At 44.5% G+C, this 11,159-nt stretch overlaps 2 protein-coding genes across 2 annotated transcripts; both read left to right on the top strand.

Moving 5' to 3' along the window:
- The first annotated feature begins 2,331 nt into the window (after positions 1 to 2,331).
- Positions 2,332 to 6,058, top strand: LOC138602446 (uncharacterized). Its single transcript, XM_069673920.1, has 3 exons — positions 2,332 to 2,420; positions 2,644 to 2,734; positions 4,628 to 6,058. The coding sequence occupies exon 3, from the start codon at positions 4,646 to 4,648 to the stop codon at positions 6,056 to 6,058; it is 1,413 nt and encodes a 470-aa protein (XP_069530021.1). The 5' UTR covers positions 2,332 to 2,420; positions 2,644 to 2,734; positions 4,628 to 4,645.
- Positions 6,059 to 6,071: 13 nt separating this feature from the next.
- Positions 6,072 to 10,361, top strand: tmem119b (transmembrane protein 119b). Its single transcript, XM_069673921.1, has 2 exons — positions 6,072 to 8,173; positions 9,242 to 10,361. Exon 2 carries the CDS (start codon positions 9,258 to 9,260, stop codon positions 10,098 to 10,100), a length of 843 nt encoding a protein of 280 aa, XP_069530022.1. The 5' UTR covers positions 6,072 to 8,173; positions 9,242 to 9,257; the 3' UTR covers positions 10,101 to 10,361.
- Positions 10,362 to 11,159: the final 798 nt, after the last annotated feature.

Genomic DNA, 11,159 nt, shown 5'->3' with positions numbered 1-11,159 from the left:
GCACATCGGAGGTTGATTATCTGCTCATGTGGAAATCATTCCGTGATTTTTGTGCTTCAACCATGGAGAAGTACACTACTTACTTAAAAGTGTTATTTTTTCGAGATTGCAGTTTGTTGATCTTAAAAAAAACGAAAAAAAACAGGAGTCTGTACCGGTCTGAACATGGTGTTTTATTTTGAAATGACCGGATGCTGTATGCTGCTTTCGTGTGTGACTTCATGTTTGGAACGATCTGCTCTGTTGAGCTTGACGCGTGTCTGAAGCGGCATCCGCTAAGAACAGACCTGGCGCGTTTCTTTAGCGGAGCAGAGCGGAGACACGCTGTGGCGCGTGCTGTGGAATCACGATCATTGACTTGAAAGGGCACGATCGACTCCGGAGGTCATGGTGCACACGGAACGCACCAGAGACGGATCCTTTGGAATCAAAGGGTTAGACAGACTTGCCCAGACGCTTCACTTTGTGATGTCACAAAGTAGAGGAACTCTATATTTGGGCAACTTCCTTCCCCTGGCACAGTTCAAGGACACGCCCACCCAGCAGCCTCGGAAATATTTCTCCCTCCACCGCTCTGCTCAACGGCTCTGCTCTGATGCAAGCAGCAGACGTTCATTTCAAATCGAACGAGTGAAGTTTACTCTTTGTCGACAACTCTGTAACACGGCCACAGGGTCGGAGGCGTGTCTCAAACACTGAGTTCTGCCCCTCGGCAGGCTTCGGAGAGCTGACCACTCAGAAGGAAGTGGGCTTGTAGGGGCGGGGTTTCAGACAGAGCTGACTGAGTCGTTTCAGGCAGAGGCTGTATGACGGCCTGCACAGAGCACCAGTGTGAGAAACGTTTTTTTTTTAACTGTAAATGATGCTAAGGTACTCTACAGATATTACTTGAGTGAAATATGAAGCTTGAAATTAATACCCCCCCTTTAATATATATATTTTTTCATAAATAAGTGTTATGTTCACCCTTAACATCTGGTGATATAATGACACATTCAGGTAACTGACTATATAGACAGGTACAATACCAACCGTGACAAAGCAGTGTTTAATTATTTTTAAAAAACAGGCATTACATTTATGTCTTATGTCTTTAACTAATGATGATTTCCATTAAAAGTTATTTTCTTGGTTAATTAAGAAATATTTCTTAGAATAGAGAAACGTACCTGTAGCCTTGACAGAACCAAAACCCAGTGATGTTCAATGCACAATAATTGCTGCCAAATAACTTAAAAGATTCATATGAATTGTTGCTGATTAATTTTCTATCAATCAACTAATGGTTTCACCTCTAACTGAACCTCAGTCCCAACCTGCCTCAAAGCCTGCTGTTAGTTCTTCTGTTGCCTGGTGATGGTGCTAAAGCAGCAGATTTAAAGTGATCAGCATTAGCTCCCTTTCTGCAGTCATATACTGTATATATTCTTTCTGTTAATGTCTAAACCTTTTTTGAAATAGAGAAATTCCCTCCTCATATTCTCAGATTTTATACATCACTCTAAACGTTTTAGCAGGAATACATCTGCACTGTAGTGGCGTTCTCTAACTAGTTACAGCTTATTGCTTACTCACCTACATTTCCCAGAATACTTTTGGTTTACACTTAAGAGAAAAAGTCTGTGAAGAGGTCCTGTTTTAGTTTCCACACTGTGGTCTTCTTCTGGCCCCATGTTTCTTCTGTTTCCATAGCCTGTAAAGAAGCTTTTTAACTGCACTGGGTTCAAAAACATAATATTTTCCTGCAAACAGTTCCCATATTGCTTGAAAACATTTACAGACTTCAACTTTGTGACGTCATTCGTAGCTGCAGCCTTGTGAGGAATAGCTGCGAGTCACCATCACATGTTCAAGAACCAGTTAAATCATTGCATTAGCAGATTAAAGCTTAAATCTGCTGTAGGACAGAGCTGCAACACCTTCACACCTCTGAAAAACACTGTATATGTCAGTCTGGTCCCATTTGGTGCAGTGTTTTTTTCTTTTCCAAAGCATGGCAACGCTGAAAACGTCTAAAACAAACCACATCTCAGTCTCAGTGTGAGTCAGACATACAGGAAGTGACAGTTATGATTTCAGAAGAACATTTGTTTCCACACAGGGTACAAATGTGGGAGTTTTAAAGACACCAAGTCAGTCAATCACTCACATATCCAGTCTTTACTCTAACACTGATTACATTAGCCTATTTATGTATGCATGTATTACACCTGACATGTGTCTGTTCTTATGTTACCATGGCCTGCTACCTATCAGTACTGCTTTACCCACATGACACTTCTTGTATCTCACTCAGTGTGGTCAGAGGCTGAAACTTCCGTTTGCAGAACTGAGAACTTCCTGCTGCTTTATCTAATCAGAACATCAGCACAGAGTCCGCACAGCAGCACCTGAGCGCTCCTCAACGCCCCATCAGTGAGGTAAGACTCATCTTCGGCCTGGGAATGGATAAAAGATCTTACATTCTGGTATCTTAGTCGATGTAGGGTAGAAAAAGGAAGCTTCTGATGAACTTTACTTCCTTATTGATGCACACTAAAGCCAAGCTTTTGTAGGGGAAGTGTCTGTGTGTATCTGACTTCTAAAAATGTTAAAAATGTTAATGTTTAAGTCTGATCATTTCCTGTTTCTTCTAACAAGCAGTGCTACGGTCAGCAGCCATATGAAGATGTTCTACTAGAGACGCTGAAATTATTTTATTTTGAAATCCATCCCTCTGTTTACCAGCAGCAAGGTAAGACACTGACAGAAATGAGACTTTTGTGCTGATTCAATGCTTCTTGTTTTGGGATCGGCTGTGTCCTTTTATATAATGGTGTTGGTTTAGTTTTTTAAATGTAGTTTTTGTTAAAAGTTTTCTCCCTGCTCCCTAAAAATGTCATTTTGTAGTTAGATTTTCCTCCCGAAGAGGTGTGTGTATCTTTGTTGTTTACTTCCAATACCTGTTGTTGTTAAAGCTTTAAAAACTGTTGAAAATTGCCTAAAAAGAAGAAATAATTGTACCTGTATGGACTGCTTTTTAAAAACTTTACTTTGAAATTCAGCAGAATTGTGAAAATGAAGCACCGGGTGTGGTGAAGGACTCATGACTGTCACCATATGACACTTGATTTTCTTTTCCACCATGCGTGTCTCCTATTACAAAATCTCCAACAGTTAAACAGCTCTGTGATAGTGTCGGGAATTACCGCTCTTTGAAGGGAACCTCATCTTATGACTCCGTTCCTCTCTGAGAGCCGTTCAAGAGAACGTGCCTGCAATATCTTCTCCCGTGTCAACGCTCATGCATATTTAAAATGTTGTTCTAAAATTTGAAAGGAAACAGCAGAATAATGAAGGAACAATTAATCCAAGTTGTATGACAATAGTAACCTTTAGTAACCTTTATTTATAGAGCTTAAAATTAAATTAAAATTTAAGTAAAATCTGGAAAGGCTCGCCGATAAGGGACTTAAAAGAGATCACTGATTCAGCTGACCTAACCTCCTCGGGCAGGTCGCTCCAGAGCTTCGGAGCCCTCACAGCAAAAGCTCTGTCCCTCTTAGTCTTCAGTCTGGCATTTGGTACACACAGAAGACCTCTGCCCGAGGATCTCAGCGTACGTGTTGGCTCATACAATACTAAAAGGTCTGAGATATAGCTGGGAAAAAGTAATCAGTAAAATCTTAAAATCAATTCTAAAACATACTAGGAGCCAGTGTAAAGATGCCAACACAGGAGTGATGTGGTCGTATTTTTTGGTTCTGGTTAAAAGCCTGGCAGCTGAGTTCTGTACAGTTTGAAGTCGATCAATGGATCTTTGACTCAGGCAGGTGAAAAGGCTGTTACAGTAATCAAGGCGTGGAGATATAAAAGCATGTAAAATCCTCTCTGTGTCTTTAAAAGTTAAAATAGAACAAATTTTGGAAATATTTCTGAGCTGATAAAAACATGATTGTACAAGCTTTGTTGTGTGCTGCTCAAAGCTTAAATCACTGTCAAACCAGAGGCCAAGATTCTTGGCGACTGGTTTGGAGAGAAGCTGAAAGAGCTGAGAGAGCTGTCCACAAAAAACCCCACAAACTTGGTGGTTGTGGTGACCTGATTGTGCTGCATGTGACGTAGTATGGCAGAGCTGCAGTTGAAAAAAAGCTGTGGTAATTCGGCATAAAGGGGAGAGGATCTAGGGCAGGCAGTGAAATTTGGGCACAACTATAAAAAGAACGGCTCTCACCTACGACTTGGTCCCCATTGGTCGCACCAAAGAGCCGTTCAAAAGAATTGGATCGTTCGCGAACGTACAACAAAAACGGCTCCTGCCTACCTGAACGCCCTCATCCAGGTCTACACTCCCTCCCACCCACTACGCTCTGCCAATGAAAGGCCCCTGGTACTCCCATCACAACAGGGCCCTAACTAGACCCTTCTCCTCAACAGAAAGAGCTAAAGACCTGATGATGAAGACACTGAGGATGTTGTTGATGTTGATTAGGATACTAACTGACTTTGTTCCCTCCTTGTCTTGATCGTTGCTTGTGTTGTATTAACTCTCAGGTGTACGTCGCTTTGGACAAAAGCGTCCGCTAAATGAACACTATAACAACTTTCTAAACCAACCTTTACATCTGAATCTTCTCTGTCGTTTCAGATCTTTCAAACAACAAAGATGTCGTTCAGTACGAAGGCCTCTCTCGCTCTGCTGTGGGGAGTATTCAGCTTGTTATCCACAGAGTCCATGAGTGCCTCCACGGGCATTTACTCAACAGCTGCACCCGACAAGACGACCACGCAGCTGATGGGTGCACACAATGGTCATAGTGAAACAGAGACTCATCCGACCGAAGGTGGTGTTCCTGCACCCGAGCAAACAGTACAGGAAGTGGTGACACACGGCAGCTCAGGATTGCCTCCCACCTCCTCTGAAGCGAAACCTCCCAAAGGCACGAAAAACCCAGAAATAGCAACCAAGCCTACGTCCACCACAAAGCCATCCATGTTAGCTCCCTCCAACTCTCCTGCTGCTTTCACTCAGACTCCAGCCTCCACCCAAAGCCCCGACAGTCCCCCAGCTTCTACTGCGAGCAACATGAGGGAGAACACCAACTCTCCTGCTAATCCAGCCCTGACTCCAACCTCTGCCCACAACCCCAGCACTCCTCCAGCTCCTACTGCGACCAAAATGTCAGAGAACACCACCTCTCCTGCTAATCCAGCCCTGACTCCAACCTACGCCCACAACCCCAGCACTCCCCCAGCTTCTGCTGCGACCAAAATGTCAGAGAACACCACCTCTCCTGCTAATCCAGCTCTGACTCCAACCTCCGCCCACAACCCCAGCACTCCTCCAGCTCCTACTGCGACCAAAATGTCAGAGAACACCACCTCTCCTGCTAATCCAGCCCTGACTCCAACCTCCGCCCACAACCCCAGCACTCCCCCAGCTTCTGCTGCGACCAAAATGACAGAGAGCACCACCTCTAGGGACGCACCTGCGTTCAGCTCCACAATAAAAGAGACATCCACCACCAGAACTGAGACTCCATCTACATCTCAGTCTGTTTCTACGATAAGAACCAACACCTCCATGACAGGGTCTTCCACTAAGCCTCCAACCACCTCATCCTTCACCACCCCGGCTGCCAACTCCACCTCTCCTGCAATAATCCTGATCCCTCATGGACCCAAAACCTCGCCAGCCCCAACGACCAAATCAACCACAACTGTCTCAAAGAGCCAACCCAGCTCAGAGGCCCCGACCTGCTCCACCCGCAGCGTGGCGAAGAACTGCCTCATCACCATTGCCTCCCTGGCTGGGTTGGCCACATTCTTCATGGTCACCACCATCGTCCTCTGCGCCAAGCTGTCAGCGCGGAAGTACAAGGTGAGGAGACGTCAGCCGGCCACTGAGATGATGTGCATCTCCGCCCTGCTGCCTGAAAGGAACTACACCTACTCCAGGCAACACAATGCAGTGAGAAACGGCGTCCTGGTGATGCACACAGAAGGAGACAGCGACGACGAAGGAGGAGATAATCTCACTCTCAGTAGCTTCCTTCCAGAGAACGACAGATCGGTTTAGATGGAGTTATTGATTTTATTATCACATACATGGTTTCAACAGTTTCCTGTTTGAATGAACTCATTCTTCCTGTTTTATTTTTGCGGTTATGCTTCACATCACGCCCTGTGGAGGACTTAACACCTTCCATACAAACATGTGCCTCAATTGTAAAGACAACAGGTAAAGACCACTATTGTGAAGACAAAGATAAATAAATGGGCAGTAAGGCTGTAAAAAAACTTCAAAATAAAAGCCCCATTAAAGAGATAGGTCTTAAATTCGCCTTTGAGAGTGGCATAAGAGAGACACAAACACACAAAATACACACTAAAATGTGTATTTTAGGCAACAGAAAGACTTTTTTTTTGCATAATTTTACACGTTTTACCACCTGGAGAGACTCAGGATGAGGACAGTGATCAAAGATTTGAGTGTTTTTTAAACATCCTGCGCTGAGCCCTGATGCTTTTTCACTTAGCGACAGGAGACAGGAAGGCCTGTTTTGTCAGGGGGATTACTGCTCTTCAAAGACTCGGGTTTACAAGAGCTACTCTGGTGGCAGAGAGGACTTTACTGTGTAAACGCTGTAATCTGAATCATGGTGAACTGTACGGGAATGGGTTTATATGTGAGGATAAAGTTTCTGTGCGGTGATAATTTATTGAACGGTGATGTCTTATTTAAGAGTTTGGTGGCGCTTTATTTGACAGGTCGTTGGTTGCAACTTTTCGAGACAGAACAATGAGATTTTGTGCTAAATATTAGAGATGAAGTTCAGAGTTAAGTTTGTATATTTGAGTTTAAAAGCACTTGATGATTGGCCGATCATTTCCTTGAACGCGCTGATTTGATTGGCACTGATTGGTTGTTAATTTACTTCTTGAACATGTTTTTTTTCTGCCATAATTATGAGGAAATGTTTGGACTTTTTGCACCGTACAATAAGGAAACTATGATTCAAAAATCAGTAAATGTTCAGGCTAACTAACATTAACTTTGGGCTGAAATTTTTTAACATAAAAGCTCAAGAAAAGAGTGTTTTTGTTCCTTATGTGCCTCTGAATGTCTGAACAGTCCTAATATAACTGGGCACTGTGGACTAAGACACTTCCCTTATTTATGAACGGCTTCATAAAAGGCCTTTCTTCTCCCCTGGACTGGATTTCATACTCACTTCCCTTCCTGTGAAAAGAAAACAGAGCCCTGAATGCTCATGAAGCCGAGTTTTTCTTCTTCTTCTCCTTTTTTTTTGTCACGTTGAGCAACTGAAACAGACGCTGGTGGTTATCAACAGAACTGAGGCGAATGTAAACCTGCAAGGATGCAGGACCTCATCTCATCCTGCTGATGACCATATAAAGCTCGACTGGCCTTGACTGATCACACAGAGGACTCGCCAAAAATGCATCCAAACACACTCTCACAGTCACACTTAAGAGGTCACACACACACACACGACACAGAGTGTGAGTGGCATTGTCTCAGGAGGAGTAAAAACACCACATTGTTTCTGAGAGTGTGCCTCTTTTCTCCCCCCGTCCTCCTGGGTGTTGTCGGTGTTTTGGCCACACAGGAAACATTAACCTCCTCCTGCATTAGTGGGTCACTCTTCCACGCTGCTCTCTGACTCTTTTTGCCCCGGCAGGCCTGCTGTTGGAGGTCACAGGAGAGGCCGGGCTGTCAATCAGAGGCTCCCTCTGCAGAAAGATGATGGAATAAATGATGATTAAGATGTTTTATTAGTCATTCAAGTTAGCCACACAGGAGAGCCGAGGACACGTCCCTGCCCCCACTGCACTTTATAAACTCCTACCTAACAAGAACAATCTGTGTGCAGGCCGGAGAGAGCGCAGACACTCTTGGGGGAAACTGGAGGGGGGAGGAGAACAGAGGAGAGGCAGAAGGAGGGATTTGTCCTCATGGTTAACGACGTCTTTTTTTTTTTCGTGTGGCTATCCAGACAAATCTGCAGCCTGAAATCTGAAACTGCAGAAGTGGCGTGGTTCACAGAGCTTTTGCCACTCTTTGCTGTGCTCTCTCTCTCTCTCTGTCTCAGTCCACTAACAGACTGGTTTCCCTCATCCTCCATCAGAGACGATCCCAGCGGAGACTTTTCTTCAGCCTCAGTGGATGGTGAGTAAAATGTTTTTACATAGCGTTCCTCTAAATATGTTGGCAAGAAGAATCTTGAATGCATCTTTTGAGCGCACAAGTGAGTTTGACGTGTGATTTGACAGCATCATGAAGCCCCCAAAGCTGCATCCAGCAACAGGAAGTAAGAGCGTGACTATCAAAGTAAGAGCTTTACAGTCGTCTGAAGACAGAAACTAGGTCAAACTTTTCCCCCCAGTTTTTATAATTTGAAAAATCTGCTGACTTTAGACTCACTCCGTGTGTGTGCATATGGTCGCCGTATGTGCACATGTTTATGTGTCTGATTGGCCGTGTATATTTGGTCTGGGGTGAGCGTGTGATTAATTCTGAAAACACCTCCCACCCCCTCTTTTTCCAGATGTGGCTCAGCTTGCACACAGATGCAGCAGAATAAGGATCAGAGCGTGCGAGCTGCTGCCAGTTTACACACAGACTGATTGTGATCCAAATAAATAACTAAAGCAAACTAAAGTGGACTTTAAAGGGCCAGTTCACCCAAAGTTGGAAACTCAAAGACTTATTTTTCTATGGCATGCAGAGTTTTGATTTTATTTGGGGCCTTTTTCAGATGGGTGAGACACTTTTTTATGCTTTTAATTAAATGTCACTTCTGTAGATGTAGCATGTTGCAAAGTTAGCATCGTCGCCTCACAGCTAAAAGGTTCCTGGCTTGATTCCCAGCTCAGACGTAGTGGGCCTTTCTGTGTGGAGTTTGCATGTTCTCCCCCGTGCATGCGTGGGTTCTCTCTGTGTACTCCGGCTTCCTCCCACAGTCCAAAGACATGCTCGGTAGGCTCGCTGGTGACTCTAAATCACCTGTAGGTGCGACCCCCCCGCGACCCTGAACAGTATGAGTGGTATAGATAATGGATGAATGGATTATATAAAGTATCCAACATCAGAGGTATTATATTGAGCATGAAGTCTGTGAGGAGTCTGGGAACCTTCAGACAGTCGTTGGTGTAACATGACCATCTGTGTAATACATATGAGGCACAAACCTGTTTCGCACATGGCACTGACATTTGACTTTGCTGTTATTTACAGATCCAGAGGGGAAACGATGCTCGCGATGGCCCTTCCTCTGACCGCTCTGTGTTTGGTGCTTTGCCTCAGCAGCAGCTCGGCCACTCCTCTACCTTTTTACAGTCTTCTAGAGGGAAGTACCGATGAGGAAGAGCCCAGCAACTCCACTTCCTCTCTGCCCACCAGCATCGCTTCCTCAGAGTACCAAACCACCCCTGCGGGCCCCAAGCATGTTGAAGCAGAGTTTCTGAGTCAGGTGAAGACCTTTCTGGAGGAGAACATGCTCCTCATCCTTGTTGCTTCCTCTTTACTCCTTCTCGTCTTCCTTATTATCTGTGGGGCGATTTTCATGAGCCGCAGGCGCAAAGTCAACGCCTACTACCCTTCCTCTTTCCCCTCCAAAATGTATGTAGACCACAGGGATAAAACCGGAGGTGCCAAACTCTTTAATGAAGTGCCAGAAAAAGCTGCTCCTGAGCAGGAAAGTGAGCCGGTGGACTCTCACAAGCAGCTCCAGGCAGACATTATGAGGGCTGTGAAGAGTCTGCGCACACCAAATAAATCTACCACAGCTGCGGAGGGAGGCGACCCCAGCCAGAAAGAGACAGATCAGAGTCCAGAGGGCAGCTCCAAAGCAGACGGCAGCGTCCTGGACCAGCAGCTAGCAAGTCTGCCTGAGGAGAAGGAGCCATGTGAGCTTCCTGAGAGTGAGGACAAAGCAGCAGCAGCAGCCAGCAGCTCTGAGCTGGAGCCTGCAGAGCAGCCAGAAGATGAGTCACAGGAGCCTCTGGCTGGTAGGAGTCAGCGGCCTCCCTCTCTGCATATTCACAATGACTCTGCGACTCTGCAGCTCATCGCAGGAGAGAAAACTGCCTTCTAACTGCTCTGAACTCTGTTACCTGTGTATATATTGTAGAAGTGGCAATTTGTCCAATACACCTTTCCAAAAATGTGTCCGAGGTAAATGCAGGAACATTGCTGAATTCAAATCAAAGCATTTTTTTATACATGTTTGTATTCAGTGTAGGAAGATACAAGTTGCAGCCTGTTGCTTCACTCTGATTGGATGTATCATTCATGCTATATCATAAACATGTGTCACTAACATCTGGTATAAAACATATTTCTATTTAAGGTGTGATTTTTGTGTAGTGTGAATATATCTTGCTTCGTTTTTATGTAAAATTCCTTAAACTTTCCTGCAGTGAATTTTCTGTGCTCCCAAATTTACATTACAGATCAGTATTTGGGGGATTAAAGGGGGGGTATTATGCTAATTTCATATTTCACACTGTGATACCTGTGGAGTAGCTTAGCATAATTTCCAGTTAAAAAACAGTTTCTCACCCTGGTGCTCTGTGCAGACCCTCATACAGCCTCTGCCTGAAACGACTCAGTCAGCTCTATTTCTTAAAGAAACCCCGCCCCTACAAGACCACTTTTGTCTGATTGGCCAGCAGAGCCATAGATGAGAGCAACCCATCCGGATACTTCGCCAAAAAGTTGTGGCTCCGCCCCCTTTAGGGTGAAAGCAGGCCCTCTAATATAAATGGCAGTAAATATTGGTTCGATTTAGTGAGTTCAAATAAGATTAGCGTACAGTTTTAACACTATTAAGTGCCTAAATCTAATAGCCATTCAGGCAAACTGCTTTATTATGACTTTTCTGATCAATGGCTGGTGTCGTGACATTAAAATAATCAAGGTTATAGGGGCATGTGAATGTCATCTCCTGTCTGCCTTCATGATAAATGATGAACGTCTCGTGAGCGGAGGTGTCATGAACTGGCATCACATGCACTACTGTGTTATTAAACCGTGTTACCTGAGTTAGATCGTCACTGTTCAAAAAGTATTTATTTGTCATAATGCATAGTGTAGTAATGTAGGCGACTTGCGGGATAAAAATGATTGAGTATTTCCGTACATAATCTCAGTG

This window comes from Semicossyphus pulcher, unplaced genomic scaffold (assembly GCF_022749685.1).
Source record: "Semicossyphus pulcher isolate SPU_LCO1_2020_fin unplaced genomic scaffold, fSemPul1.0.p SCAF_22, whole genome shotgun sequence".
NCBI lineage: Eukaryota > Metazoa > Chordata > Actinopteri > Labriformes > Labridae > Semicossyphus > Semicossyphus pulcher.
This window is presented reverse-complemented; position numbering and strand designations above follow the sequence as displayed.